The 16,302-nt window shown below is 44.6% G+C and overlaps 1 protein-coding gene across 1 annotated transcript in view; it reads left to right on the top strand.

The window, feature by feature from the left end:
* LOC140427029 (non-selective voltage-gated ion channel VDAC1-like) overlaps positions 1 to 16,302 on the top strand; it is a 46,853-nt gene that overhangs the window by 10,005 nt on the left and 20,546 nt on the right. The window contains exons 2-3 of the mRNA XM_072512445.1: positions 15,007 to 15,114; positions 15,623 to 15,672. Coding sequence (XP_072368546.1) covers positions 15,012 to 15,114; positions 15,623 to 15,672 — 153 coding nt within the window. The 5' untranslated portion in view covers positions 15,007 to 15,011. The remainder of the gene's footprint in view (positions 1 to 15,006; positions 15,115 to 15,622; positions 15,673 to 16,302) is intronic.

Genomic DNA, 16,302 nt, shown 5'->3' on the forward strand with positions numbered 1-16,302 from the left:
TTAGCCTTTAGCTCTTGTGTTCGATTCCCAGCTTGGGTCACTGTCTGTGCGCGTATGTTCTCCCGTGTCTGTGTGGGTTTCCATCCGGGTGCTCCAGATTCCTCCTACAAATCCCGAAAGACGTGCTTGTTAGGTGAATTGGACATTCTGAATTCTCCCTCAGTATATCCGAACAGGCGCTGGAGTGTGGTAACTAGGGATTTTCACAGTAACTTCATTGCAGTGTTAATGTAAACCACCTTGTGACACTAATAAATATTTTTATTATTAAATGGGCTTTGCATCTGGAGCAGCGCTTTAACGAGCAATATTTTGTTTTTAAGTTTCATTTCCTTCTGGAATATAGCTGGTATGTAGAACATAGAACGGTACAGCACAGAACAGGCCCTTCGGCCCTCGTGTTGTGTCGAGCTTTGGCCGAAACCAAGATCAAGCTATCCCACTCCCTGTCATTCTGGTGTGCTCCATGTGCCTATCCAATAACCGCTTGAAAGTTCCTAAAGTGTCCGACTCCACTATCACAGCAGGCAGTCCATTCCACACCCTAACCACTCTCTGAGTAAAGAACCTACCTCGGACATTCCTCCGATCTCTCCCACCCCGAACCTTATAGTTAAGCCCCCTTGAAACAGCTACATCCACCTGAGGAAATAGTCTCTGAACGTCCACTCTATCTATCCCCCTCATTGTCTTATACACCTCTATTAAGTCGCCTCTCATCCTCCTCTGCTCCAAAGAGAAAAGCCCTAGCTCCCTCAACCTTTCCTCATAAAACCTTCCCTCCAAACCAGGCAGCATCCTGGTAAATCTCCTTTGCACCCTTTCCAATGCTTCCACATCCCTCCTTTAGTGAGGTGACCAGAACTGCGCACAATACTCCAAATGTGGTCTCACCAGGGTCCTGTACAGTTGCAGCATAACCCCACGGCTCTTAAACTCAAGCCCCCTGTTAATAAACGCTAACACACGATAGGCCTTCTTCACTGCTCTATCCACTTGAGTGGCAATCTTCAGAGATCTGTGGACATGAACCCCAAGATCTCTCTGTTCCTCCACATTCCTCAGAACCCTGCCGTTGACCCTGTAATCCGCATTCAAATTTGTCCTACCAAAATGAATCACCTCGCACTTATCAGGGTTAAACTCCATCTGCCATTTTTCGGCCCAGCTCTGCATCCTATCAATGTCTCTTTGCAGCCTACAACAGCCCTCCACCTCATCCACTACTCCACCAATCTTGGTGTCATCAGCAAATTTACTGACCCACCCTTCAGCCCCCTCCTCCAAGTAATTTATAAAAATCACAAATAGCAGAGGACCCAGCACTGATCCCTGCGGTACACCGTTGGTAACTGGTCTCCAGTCTGAAAATTTTCCATCCACCACCACCCACTGTCTTCTATGTGATAGCCAGTTACTTATCCAATTGGCCAAATTTCCCTCTATCCCACACCACCTTACTTTCTTCATGAGCCAACCATGGGGAACCTTATCAAACTCCTTACTGAAATCCATGTATACGATATCAACTGCTCAACTATCTACACACTTAGTTATCTCCTCAAAGAATTCAGTCAAATTTGTGAGGCAAGACTTGCCCTTCACGAATCCGTGTTGACTATCCCGGATTAAGCTGCATCTTTCCAAATGGTCATTAATCCTATCCCTCAGGACCTTTTCCATTAACTTACCGACCACCAAAGTCAGACTAACTAGTTCTTAACTAATGTACTGTGTAATTAGAATTTCATTCTAACTTGGTGAAGAATATTATTCCTATAAATGCTTCAATTACTAAAAGTGCGATAGATTGTTTAATTTCTGAGGTATTACAAAGAACGTTCGTCTGCATTCCATGCTGTACTATTAACACATTGTTCCTAAATGTGAAGTTCTACTATTTTTGCTGGATGGGGCTGTCTTAATCTTTTGCTGAAGCAGTCAATCTGGCACTTCAACTAACAAATTACTGGTAACATTCCATATCTGTGGAAATATTTATGGGGCAGCATAGCAGAACGCAGTGAAGAAAAAATCTGTAGCAACATGATTCTGATTGAATTGTTGATTTGGATGATTTAATTATATGGTGATTCACACTTTGCAGCCTGTTTCTGATGTTGTAATCTCGGTTTTAAAACTACAGTAAAACTGTAGTGCATTGCAACAGTGGTGCAGAATCTTTTCTTATTCCACTATGCTGCTACATGCTTTTCTTTAATTGTAATGATTATACTCCAGAAACCAGAGTGTACGTTTTGCAACGGCAGTTTGTCCATTGCTGTGATTCAAATCAGAGAGTTGTGACTTCCTTGGGTTTGGATAAACGCAATGCTCAGTATTGTACTGAGACCAGTATACCAGGACCAAGAAAGGAGACAGACCGTGGAGTGGCAATTGCTGTTGGATTGCCACTCTGCACTTTTTTATTTATTTAACCAGTTAGGGGGCTGCACGTTTCTTGTGCTATCTTCTGTCCCAGACCTGGTAGAAATGTGAAACGCAGCGGCTCCGGCCGGATCCTTTCAGTGCAGGATAACAGCGACTGGGGAAATTTAGCCACTCTTCCTTTTTACACCACCAGCTACCGCAAGATGCATAAGTTTGAAGTGTTCCAACCACTTTGAGAAACCAAAGAGAAGGTAAGTAGTTGGGGGATGTGTCAGGGGGGCCATCGGGAGGTATGTCAGTACGTTGTTCAGGGGCCGGGGGGGGGGGGGGGGGGGCGCAGCAGATGATTTTGGGAAAGGGGGGCGTGGTAATTGGGATAGAGGGAGGGAGGGAAGTGTGGTGCTCAATATTATACTTATTATCCAGATGTTAGAAGTAGTTTTGCTCCTAACCTTTCCTTGGTAAATCAAAGAGAGTTGGAACCATCCAAATGCACTGATTTTGGCTAGGAGTATCATGTTTTATAGGTGAATGTCCATCTACTGAATTAGACAGTGTGAAACCTTCTGATGTTTTATAACTCTTTTATTGTGATACAATAGTTCAGTGCAAATACCAATTTCCACTTTTCCCTTCTGGATCCTCTCCCTTGTTAAGGAATGGGTTAAGAAACATTCCAATTAGATGTCTCATTGATCCAATAATTGGCACTGATATGTAAAGAGGCTACAGGTGGCCTTGGGAGCATGTGATGTGATGATCGAGTTTGGTGCTGAGTGTGTTCACGGAAAAATAAAGGTGTTTGGGAAAAGGAGCAGAACTCTTGACTCTTTACTCAATAGCAGCCTGAGGCCAACATCCCTGTCCAGAAGCCTTGCCAACTGGGGAAAAAACAGACCAGGCTTCAATGAGCATTACCTGCTCTCAACTCCCTCTAAAGCAAGACCGTATCTACTCAAAAAGGAACCTGCGTTTCGAGTCTTGTCATATCAGATAGTTCCAGGTGCAGAGTAATTGCCCATACTTCCCGGCAGTTTCCGTGCAATTCCTGCGCAGTGCTTGCTTGGCACTTGAGACAAGTCCCCCACCGCATCTTCTTGGGTACAACCTTCCAGAGAACAGAAATTCTGGGCCCTTATTTGCTTGGTTGTCTTAAAGTGGCAGCAGCCTCTGGTTTAAGTAGAATCAATACCCAGAGATTCCTTGCTGAAAATGCACCCATGTTGTTTGGAGAAGGACAAGACTGGGCTCACATGTGATGTCCTTAATTTTTGCGGTGAACACATGAATGCTTGCTGAAGTAATATGCCAAAGAGCTGTTGGATAGTGTCCTCCACTGTAAAGAAATGCCTTAAGGAACAGGAACATTTTTTCTTTGTTTAAAAGGAAACCTATGATTTGAAAATGTTCTTATAGTCATCTGTAAATTTGCATCAGATCAACTTGATAAATGTGTGTTTGTGTGTGGGGAGAGGAAGAATGTTAATTGAAAACAAGGTCGGCTTTTGGTGTAATGCCTCCATAGGTGAACAGCATTTTAGTACTTTTGCCAAGTCTCACTCGAGAAGAATGGCAAACTGAGTGATGGACTAGATGGCTGCTATTGCCTATGGGTCCATACTCCAATGTAAGTTTCCACTGCTTTCAAGGAAGAAGTAAAGGAATAAAATAATGCAGATCTGTTTGAAATTCCTACTTTTTTGGAATTTTAGTGACTTAATTTTGTTGATTCTATACTGGGTACAATGTGGATAAAGTCAATTAACATCTGACTTTGTGTTGGTGCCTAGAAAATAATCTGACACAACTACAAAAGTATGGGTGTAAAATGTTTATCATCTATATACAAGAAGAAAGGTGGGAAATTACCATCAGCCCATCAGGCCACCTTGTTCTCCAATCCAATACTGTTCATGCACCTGGTATGGCCGAGCAATGCTATCCCCTGAAAGGCAAAAAAACAACTTTTATAAAAACTTGCAACCCCAATACAGCATTCTCCGGCAGCGGGATTCCCCATTGCGCCGGCAGCGCTCCCACTCCTGTGAGTTTCCCGCCGGTCTGGGGGGCGCCATGATGGGAAATCCCAGTGGCAGGTGGTGGGAACTGAGAGTCCCGCTGCCGGTGAGGGCGCGCGCCCAGGAAAACGTGGCTGGCGGATCAGAGAATCCCGCCCCTGATATTTTGTTTCCAGCATCATGAGGCTGTCACGAAAGTTCAGAGATTGTGGCTGTCACGTTTTGTCACGATTAGGGTTAGGGTTTGCACTGAGTGCTGAATTTGGTGCATTTGAGTGCTATAGTAAGAGTTTGGTGACCGAGGGAGTATAAGGCTTCATTTTTATCTAAAGTTTAGTCTTTCTTTTATTTAGTTAATTAACTTAAAAGTTGCTGTTTGGTTTAGAAGAAGGTGAATTTTCAATCGGCTTTAAACAAGCTTCTACTTGTAGGCACTTACAGCTGGAGCTTGTTAATTAGTTAATTGGATTAGGCCAGTTTTCAGAGGCTTTGTTTGCACTGAGTGCTGAATTTGGTGCATTTGAGTGCTATAATAAGAGTTTGGTGACCGAGGGAGTGCTGAATTTGGTGCATTTGAGTGCTATAGTAAGAGTTTGGTGACCGAGGGAGTGCTGAATTTGGTGCATTTGAGTGCTATAGTAAGAGTTTGGTGACCGAGGGAGTGCTGAATTTGGTGCATTTAAGTGCTATAGTAAGAGTTTGGTGACCGAGGGAGTTAGGTGAGGAGGGAGTAAGGTGCTCCTTTCATTTTGTTTCCGACATTTCCGCAAAGAGTGAGAAGAGAGCCAGGAGTTTACAGAAAGTGTAGCTGACTGGGAGCAGAGTCAGAGGGCGGAGATCTAGTTAGTCCCCAGGGCAGCTATATTCTGTCAGGTAAGAGGGGATGGAGGCTATGCCAGTTGCATGCTCCTCCTGTAGGATGTGTGTGGTGAGGGATACCACCCGTGTCCCCGCTGACTATACCTGCGGGAAGTGCACCCAACTTCAGCTCCTCAAAGACCGTGTTAGGGAACTGGAGCTGAAGCTGGATGAACTTCGGATCATCCGGGAGGCAGAGGGGGTGATTGAGAAGAGTTACAGGGAGGTAACCACACCCAAGATACAGGACAAGAATAGCTGGGTTACAGTCAGGGGGAAAAAAACAAACAGGCAGACAGTGCAGGGATCCCTCGTGGCCGTTCCCCTTCAAAACAAGTATACCGTTTTGGATGCTGTTGGGGGGGGGGGGGGGGTGACCTACCGGGGGAAGGCCCTAGCGGCCAGGTCTCTGGCACTGAGTCTGGCTCTGGGGCTCAGAAGGGAAGGGGAGAATAGAAAAGCAATAGTTGTAGGAGATTCAATGGTTAGGGGAATAGATAGGAGATTCTGTGGTCGTGAGCGAGACTCCCGGAAGGTATGTTGCCTCCCGGGTGCCAGGGCCAGGGATGTCTCGGATCGTGTCTTCAGGATCCTTGAGGGGGAGCAGCCAGAAGTCGTGGTGCACATTGGTACCAACGACATAGGTAGGAAAAGGGGTGTGGAGGTAATAAACAAGTTTAGGGAGTTAGGCTGGAAGTTAAAAGCCAGGACAGACAGAGTTGTCATCTCTGGTTTGTTGCTGGTGCCACGTGATAGCGAGGCTAGGAATAGGGAGAGAGTGCAGCTGAACACGTGGCTGCAGGAATGGTGTAGGAGGGAGGGCTTCAGGTATTTGGATAATTGGAGCGCATTCTGGGGAAGGTGGGACCTGTAAAAACAGGACGGGTTGCATCTGAACCAGAGGGGCACCAATATCCTGGGAGGGAGGTTTTCTAGTACTCTTCGGGAGGGTTTAAACTAATTTGGCAGGGGAATGGGAACCGGATTTGTAGTCCAGCAACTAAGGTAGCCGATATTCAGGACGCCAAAGCATGTACTTCAATGCAAGAAGCATCAGGAATAAGGTGGGTGAACTTAAGGCATGGATCGGTACTTGGGACTACGATGTGGTGGCCATCACGGAAACTTGGGATAGAAGAGGGGCAGAAATGGTTGTTGGAGGTCCCTGGTTATAGATGTTTCAATAAGATTAGGGAGGGTGGTAAAAGAGGTAGGGGGGGTGGCATTGTTAATTAGAGATAGTATAACAGCTGCAGAAAGGCAGTTCGAGGAGTATCTGCCTACTGAGGTAGTGTGGGTTGAAGTCAGAAATGGGAAAGGAGCAGTCACCTTGTTAGGAGTTTTCTATAGGCCCGCCAATAGTAGCAGAGATATGGAGGAACAGATTTTAGAAAGGTGCAGAAGTCACAGGGTAGTAGTCATGGGTGACTAACTTTCCAAATATTGAGTGGAAACTCTTTAGATCAAATAGCTTGGATGGGGTGGTGTTTGTGCAGTGTGTCCAGGAAGCTTTTCTAACACAGTATGTAGATTGTCCGACCAGAGGAGGGGCAATATTGGATTTAGTACTTGGTTATGAACCAGGGCAAGTGATAGATTTGTTAGTGGGGGAGCATTTTGGAGATAGTGACCACAATTCTGTGACTTTCACTTTAGTAATGGAGAGGGATAGGTGCGTGCAACAGGGCAAGGTTTACAATTGGGGGAAGGGTAAATACGATGTTGTCAGACAAGAATTGAAGTGCATAAGTTGGGAACATAGGCTGTCAGGGAAGGACACAAGTGAAATGTGGAACTTGTTCAAGGAACAGGTACTACGTGTCCTTGATATGTATGTTCCTGTCAGGCAGGGAAGAGATGGTCGAGTGAGGGAACCATGGTTGACAAGAGAGGTTGAAGGTCTTGTTACGAGGAAAAAGGAGACTTATGTAAGGCTGAGGAAACAAGGTTCAGACAGGGCATTGGAGGGATACAAGATAGCCAGGAGGGAACTGAAGAAAGGGATTAGGAGAGCTAAGAGAGGGCATGAACAATCTTTGGTGGGTAAGATCAAGGAAAACCCCAAGGCCTTTTACACATATGTGAGAAATATGAGAGTGACTAGAGCGAGGGTAGGTCCGATCAAGGACAGTAGCAGGAGATTGTGTATTGAGTCTGAAGAGATAGGAGAGGTCATGAACGAGTACATTTCTTCTGTATTTACAAATGAGAGGGGCCATATTGTTGGAGAGGACATTGTGAAACAGATTGGTAAGCTCGAGGAAATACTTGTTAGGAAGGAAGATGTGTTGGGCATTTTGAAAAACTGGAGGATAGACAAGTCCCCCGGGCCTGACGGGATATATCCAAGGATTCTATGGGAAGCAAGAGATGAAATTGCAGAGCCGTTGGCAATGATCTTTTCGTCCTCACTGTCAACAGGGGTGGTACCAGGGGATTGGAGAGTGGCGAATGTCGTGCCCCTGTTCAAAAAAGGGACTAGGGATAACCCTGGGAATTATAGGCCAGTTAGTCTTACTTCGGTGGTAGGCAAAGTAATGGAAAGGGTACTGAAGGATAGGATTTCTGAGCATCTGCTTGATTAGGGATAGTCAGCACGGATTTGTGAGGGGTAGGTCTTGCCTTACAAGTCTTATTGAATTCTTTGAGGAGGTGACCAAGCATGTGGATGAAGGTAAAGCAGTGGATGTAGTGTACATGGATTTTAGTAAGGCATTTGATAAGGTTCCCCATGGTAGGCTTATGCAGAAAGTAAGGAGGCATGGGATAGTGGGAAATTTGGCCAGTTGGATAACGAACTGGCTAACCGATAGAAGTCAGAGAGTGGTGGTGGATGGCAAATATTCAGCCTGGATCCCAGTTACCAGTGGCGTACCGCAGGGATCAGTTCTGGGTCCTCTGCTGTTTGTGATTTTGATTAATGACTTGGATGAGGGAGTTGAAGGGTGGGTCAGTAAATTTGCAGACGATATGAAGATTGGTGGAGTTGTGGATAGTAAGGAGGGCTGTTGTCGGCTGCAAAGAGACATAGATAGGATGCAGAGCTGGGCTGAGAAGTGGCAGATGGAGTTTAACCCTGAAATGTGTGAGGTTGTCCATTTTGGAAGGACAAATATGAATGCGGAATACAGGGTTAACGGTAGAGTTCTTGGCAATGTGGAGGAGCAGAGAGATCTTGGGGTCTATGTTCATACATCTTTGAAAGTTGCCACTCAAGTGGATAGAGCTGTGAAGAAGGCCTATGGTGTGCTCGCGTTCATTAACAGAGGGAATGAATTTAAGAGCCGTGAGGTGATGATGCAGTTGTACAAAACTTTGGTAAGGCCACATTTGGAGTACTGTGTAATGAGTACAAACTCATTGTACTCAAAATGAGTTCTGGTCGCCTCATTTTAGGAAGGATGTGGAAGCTTTGGAAAAGGTGCAAAGGAGATTTACCAGGATGTTGCCTGGAACGGAGAGTAGGTCTTACGAGGAAAGGTTGAGGGTGCTAGGCCTTTTCTCATTAGAGTGGAGAAGGATGAGGGGCGACTTGATAGAGGTTTATAAGATGATCAGGGGAATAGATAGAGTAGACAGTCAGAGACTTTTTCCCCGGGTGGAACAAACCATTACAAGGGGACATAATTTTAAGGTGAAAGGTGGAAGATATAGGAGGGATATCAGAGGTAGGTTCTTTACCCAGAGAGTAGTGGGGGCATGGAATGCACTGCCTGTGGAAGTAGTTGAGTCGGAAACATGAGGGACCTTCAAGCAGCTATTGGATAGGTACATGGATTACGGTAAAATGATGTAGTGTAGATTTATTTGTTCTTAAGGGCAGCACGGTAGCATTGTGGATAGCACAATTGCTTCGTAGCTCCAGGGTCCCAGGTTCGATTCCGGCTTGGATCACTGTCTGTGCGGAGTCTGCACATCCTCCCCGTGTCTGCGCGGGTTTCCTCCGGGTGCTCCGGTTTCCTCCCACAGTCCAAAGATGTGCAGGTTAGGTGGATTGGCCATGATAAATTGCCCTTAGTGTCCAAAATTGCCCTTGGTGTTGGGTGGAGGTGTTGAGTTTGGGTAGGGTGCTCTTTCCAAGAGCCGGTGCAGACTTAAAGGGCCGAATGGCCTCCTGCACTGTAAATTCAATGATAATCTATGATTAATCTAGGACAAAGGTTCAGCACAACATTGTGGGCCGAAGGGCCTGTTCTGTGCTGTATTTTCTATGTTCTATAACAACTGAGCAGCAAATTTCCCACAATAAGTGGAATTCCTCTTTCAGAAAGTTGAAGAGGCTGCAGTGACTCTCAATTCAACATATCTCTCAACAGTTTACAGAAAGTAATTAGCCTTTGCTAGCTACCAAAATTTCTTCTATCATTTTGTAGTTATCATCTCTAGTTCTGTTGCATTTTCAATAAAACTATTTATTCCCTCATAATTTTAGAAATGACACACTCATTCCCCCTCAAATAGAGTTACCGATTTTGGTTGGAGGTAATCCTGAAGGTCTGACTATGATGATAGCTAGCTGAGTGACTACTGCAAATGTTACTGCAGTTACCATTTAAAGATTAGGTCCCCTAAAGTTGAGGAATACATTTGCTCCTAGTTTTGTACAAACAGATGTTGAGTGACGATCAGGGGTCAATAATTTTTTGGTGGGGGGGAGGGCTTCGCTTCTCTTGAGATGTTACTGAGGGCCACTTTTCGGTTTTCAGGTGCTTCTTTTTCACTTGCGCTAATTCTTTAATAGGTGTTGCAGTAATGGTGCAACATTAAATAAAATCAACACAAATACACAATGTAAAGTTTCCTTATTCGAGTAGATAAGACAGCACAAATGCGATGATGGCATCTGTCTGTCTTGTGAGACTAGATTACTCCCTGGGGTGCATGTCACTTCTGTATTGAAGACTGTTTGCTTTAGCAATAAGAGGCCAATTTGTGAGTGGCTCTCCCTTCTGCAGCTCGCACAGCTGATTAAAATGTGTTTGTTCATTTATTACAAATCTGCCAGGCTCCCTTTCCCAAATGACAATTCTAACTATTTGGCACAAAGTAACTTATTGGGAATGAGTCTCACACCTGCAGCCCTGCAATGCGTTTGAAAAATTAGTTGAAAGCAGTCAGCATTTTACAGCATTCTTTGGGTTTTATCTGTCTATTTCAAGTTTCTTCCTGCTCAGCACTTAAACACATCAGGATACTGACTTCAGTGGTCCAATTGTGCAACACTGGGAATACACACACATTACTTCTGCAGCACTGAGCTTGCTGTCAAATAATGAATTGTTTAATTCCATATAATTCACATTTCAGTGATTTTCTTTTTCCAAGTGAATGCAACACCTTGTATGATCACCCATGCTTTAACCAGACATAGATTGGAACCCCTTTGCACAGAAGCACTCTAAAGAACAAAGAAATGTACAGCACAGGAACAGGCCCTTCGGCCCTCCAAGCCCGTGCCGACCATGCTGCCCGACTAAACTACAATCTTCTACACTTCCTGGGTCCGTATCCTTCTATTCCCATCCTATTCATATATTTGTCAAGATGCCCCTTAAATGTCCCTATCGTCCCTGCTTCCACTACCTCCTCCGGTAGCGAGTTCCAGGCACCCACTACCCTCTGCGTAAAAAAACTTGCCTCGTACATCTACTCTAAACCTTGCCCCTCTCACCTTAAACCTATGCCCCCTAGTAATTGACCCCTCTACCCTGGGGAAAAGCCTCTGACTATCCACTCTGTCTATGCCCCTCATAATTTTATATACCTCTATCAGGTCTCCCCTCAACCTCCTTCGTTCCAGTGAGAACAAACCGAGTTTATTCAATCGCTCCTCATAGCTAATGCCCTCCATACCAGGCAACATTCTGGTAAATCTCTTCTGCACCCTCTCTAAAGCCTCCACATCCTTCTGGTAGTGTGGCGACCAGAATTGAACACTATACTCCAAGTGTGGCCTAACTAAGGATCTATACAGCTGCAACATGACTTGCCAATTCTTATACTCAATGCCCCGGCCAATGACGGCAAGCAATACCGTATGCCTTCTTGACTACCTTCTCCACCTGTGTTGCCCCTTTCAATGACCTGTAGACCTGTACTCCTAGATCTCTTTGACTTTCAATACTCTTGAGGGTTCTACCATTCACTGTATATTCCCTACCTGCATTAGACCTTCCAAAATGCATTACCTCACATTTGTCCGGATTAAACTCCATCTGCCATCTCTCCGCCCAAGTCTCCAGACAATCTAAATCCTGCTGTATCCTCCGACAGTCCTCATCGCTATCCGCAATTCCACCAACCTTTGTGTCGTCTGCAAACTTACTAATCAGACCAGTTACATTTTCCTCCAAATCATTTATATATACTACAAAGAGCAAAGGTCCCAGCACTGATCCCTGTGGAACACCACTGGTCACAGCCCTCCAATTAGAAAAGCATCCCTCCATTGCTACTCTCTGCCTTCTATGGCCTAGCCAGTTCTGTATCCACCTTGCCAGCTCACCCCTGATCCCGTGTGACTTCACCTTTTGTACTAGTCTACCATGAGGGACCTTGTCAAAGGCCTTACTGAAGTCCATATAGACAACATCTCCTGCCCTACCTGCATCAATCATCTTAGTGACCTCCTCGAAAAACTCTATCAAGTTAGTGAGACACGACCTCCCCTTCACAAAACCGTGCTGCCTCTCACTAATACGTCCATTTGCTTCCAAATGGGAGTAGATTCTGTCTCGAAGAATTCTCTCCTTTAATTTCCCTACCACTGAAGTAAGGCTCACCGGCCTGTAGTTCCCGGGATTATCCTTGCTACCCTTCTTAAACAGAGGAACAACATTGGCTATTCTCCAGTCCTCCGGGACATCCCCTGAAGACAGCGAGGACCAAAGATTTCTGTCAAGGCCTCAGCAATTTCCTCTCCAGCCTCCTTCAGTATTGTGGGGTAGATCCCATCAGGCCCTGGGGACTTATCTACCTTAATATTTTTTAAGACACCCAACACCTCGTCTTTTTGGATCACAATGTGACCCAGGCTATCTACACCCCCTTCTCCAGACTCAACATCTACCAATTCCTTCTCTTTGGTGAATACTGATGCAAACTATTCATTTAGTATCTCGCCCATTTCCTCTGGCTCCACACATAGATTCCCTTGCCTATCCTTCAGTGGGCCAACCCTTTCCCTGGCTACCCTCTTGCTTTTTATGTACGTGTAAAAAGCATTGGGATTTTCCTTAACCCTATTTGCCAATGACTTTTCGTGACCCCTTCTAGCCCTCCTGACTCCTTGCGTAAGTTCCTTCCTACTTTCCTTATATTCCACGCAGGCTTCGTCTGTTCCCAGCCTTTTAGCCCTGACAAATGCCTCCTTTTTCTTTTTGACGAGGCCTACAATATCACTCGTCATCCAAGGTTCCCGAAAATTGCCGTATTTATCTTTCTTCCTCACAGGAACATGCCGGTCCTGTATTCCTTTCAACTGCCACTTGAAAGCCTCCCACATGTCAGATGTTGATTTGCCCTCAAACATCCGCCCCCAATCTATGTTCTTCAGTTCCCGCCTAATATTGTTATAATTAGCCTTCCCCCAATTTAGCACATTCATCCTTGGACCACTCTTATCCTTGTCCACCAGTACTTTAAAACTTACTGAATTGTGGTCACTGTTACCGAAATGCTCCCCTACTGAAACATCTACCACCTGGCCGGGCTCATTCCCCAATACCAGGTCCAGTACCGCCCCTTCCCTAGTTGGACTTTCTACATATTGTTTTAAGAAGCCCTCCTGGATGCTCCTTACAAACTCCGCCCTGTCTAAGCCCCTGGCACTAAGTGAGTCCCAGTCAATATTGGGGAAGTTGAAGTCTCCCATCACCACAACCCTGTTGTTTTTACTCTTTTCCAAAATCTGTCTACCTATCTGCTCCTCTATCTCCCGCTGGCTGTTGGGAGGCCTGTAGTATACCCCCAACATTGTGACTGCACCCTTCTTATTCCTGATCTCTACCCATATAGCCTCACTGCCCTCTGAGGTGTCCTCTCGCAGTACAGCTGTGATATTCTCCCGAACAAGTAGCGCAACTCCACCTCCCCTTTTACATCCCCCTCTATCCCGCCTGAAACATCTAAATCCTGGAACGTTTAGCTGCCAATCCTGCCCTTCCCTCAACCAGGTCTCTGTAATGGCAACAACATCATAGTTCCAAGTACTAATCCAAGCTCCAGGTTCATCTGCCTTACCCGTAATGCTCCTTGCATTAAAACATATGCACTTCAGGCCACCAGACCCGCTGTGTTCAGCAACTTCTCCCCGTCTGCTCTGCCTCAGAGCCACACTGTCCCTATTCCCTAGTTCTCCCTCAATGCTCTCACCTTCTGACCTATTGCTCCCGTGCCCACCCCCCTGCCATACTAGTTGAAACCCTCCCGTGTGACACTAGCAAACCTCGCGGCCAGGATATTTATGCCTCTCCGGTTTAGATGCAACCCATCCTTCTTATACAGGTCACATCTGCCCCGGAAGAGCTCCCAGTGGTCCAGATAATGGAAACCCTCCCTCCTACACCAGCTGTTTAGCCACGTGTTTATCTGCTCTATCTTCCTATTTCTAGCCTCACTGGCACGTGGCACAGGGAGTAATCCCGAGATTACAACCCTCGAGGTCCTGTCTTTTAACTTTCTGCCTAGCTCCCTGAACTCCTGCTGCAGGACCTCATGCTCCTTCCTGCCTATGTCGTTAGTACCAATATGTACAACGACCTCTGCCTGTTTGCCCTCCCCCTTCAGGATGCCACTCTAGTTACATCAAAGATACATACCACTTTAGAGATGGTTAACTCACTAATTGTAACCCCCCAATACCTGTTGCATAGACACAAAGTCTGTACACAAATATGGAAACAGTCAGAGGTTTGGCTGTCTGAAATCTCTGTAATAAACGTCCACAGCCTGAAGTATAATCCGATGACAACACTTATTTTTAATAAAACACTATTTTGAATTCAATAGTGAATTTTATCTCCAAATTGAAAGGCACAGCTTTGGACAATACGTTTGCCCCTGCCTATGCAAATACAAATATGACCGGTTAGGAAGAGCGTATTTAGCAGGCGTCCCAGGTTCCCTACAGATTACTACAGATATTTGGTTGACGTATGGGGTATGTTGAAGCACAATTGGAAGAAATCGTCAATATTTTCAATAATTATTGCCTCACCATTAAACTTACAAAGCCACACATCAGTAAAGCTTTAATTTCCCAGATCTGACAGTGTCTGTCACACTGATTGGCACACGAGAACAGTCAGTAACTGGCAACTAAAGTGTATTTTTAATAATGGCTGGCCCAAACCTCTCGAAATACGAAGTTTTCGCAGATTGGTGAGGTTTCAGCTGATGTGTTTTCACCACATATGCACAAAACTCGAAAATTTCAGCCAGGTAGTTACTGACTACCCTTTTTTTACTGCACTAAGACTGAGAGACCAGACGCACTGATTCCCCAGACATATCAAGCCAATTTTTTTGAGAGCACTAATCAACCCAGTGTTTCAAGGTAGGTTAACACGAAGACCATCATTTCATCTCCACTCGCTTTCTCGCTCCCCCATTATCAACAGATTCTGGACAGCAAATTTGGATTGTGATTATCAACTTTTTATAACTGACATAACAATATCTGATTGTTAAGCACAATAGTCACCAAACTGAGTGTCATTGTTGTGTATTCCTTTTCCAGATAAAATGGCAATTCCAGATAAAATGGCAATTCCAGATAAAATGGCAATTCCACCAACTTATGCAGATCTTGGTAAAGCAGCCAGGGATGTTTTTACCAAAGGATATGGTAAGGAATTCAATATTTATCAATATGGTGCAGTTTTTTGACAGAAACTGACTGCAGCAGCTGCTTGTTCCAAATGTTTGTGTGTGGATTATTACACCATGAAAAGCGTGGTGTTGTCCTGTGCACTTTGCTATGTGCCATTGCTAAATTCAGTTGCATAATGAGAGGCAGTGTATTGATTTTTGGCATCACCATTGAAAGAGGAGAGGGAAATGGTCAGAGGATCACTGTCATTGTGTGAAACGGCTTTGTACACTGAAATCCAGTTTCCTTAATTGAGTCAAATACACATGTGGGAAGTTTGATATGGCTACATTGAAAACTGATGAAGTTTTTCTGTAATAAGCTGTTTAATGAAACACTTAAATATGTCATATTGTGCTTAATTACATACTAGTTAATGTATTGAAATTTTGATTTTTCTTAATTGATGAATGTTCTGTAAGTAATGTACCTGCACAATTAGTGAAAACTGGGCATCTTAAATTTATCTTTGATCTCTTGATAGGATTTGGTTTCATAAAGCTTGACCTGAAAACTAAGTCAGAAAATGGACTGGTGAGTGCCACAGCAAGAAAAGTAGCCGGTAACCTTATTCCATTGTGCCCCATTCTATCGAATCATCTTGCTTCACATCATCATGCTGGTAGCCATTTACCTTTCAGATCTGTGCAAAGTCAGTCAGTAGAATATCGTATATCTCTCAGAACTGTGCATTGCTGTTTTGATTTACATAATACAATGAATCTGGTTATTCAACGTATTGGCTTATTGAGGTGAGCAAGAGGATAATTTTCATGGTGGTGGAGCCATCTATATGTTTTAATACTTGTATGTTCAATTGTGATTAAAGCCAATTTCAAAGAGGTGGAAGTTATGCTAACTTGTGGGCAATTGGTTAGACTGAAACTGGTTAGACTGAATCTGGAGTACTGTTTTTAGTTCTGGACACTACAACACAGGAGGGATACATTGCATTTGGAGGAGCAGTGCAGATGCAGCAGAATAATACTAGGGCTCTAAGGGTTAAATTATGAGGACAGGTTGCATAGACTCTGCTCGTATTCCCTTGAGCAGTAATTCCCAAACTTTATTTATCCTTTCGGGACACCGCTGTCTGCGGACCAGAATGCAGTTTTCGTATTTTACTCCTTATTACTATCCACATATTGAATAAAATGTACAAAC

Source organism: Scyliorhinus torazame, chromosome 7 (assembly GCF_047496885.1).
Source record: "Scyliorhinus torazame isolate Kashiwa2021f chromosome 7, sScyTor2.1, whole genome shotgun sequence".
NCBI lineage: Eukaryota > Metazoa > Chordata > Chondrichthyes > Carcharhiniformes > Scyliorhinidae > Scyliorhinus > Scyliorhinus torazame.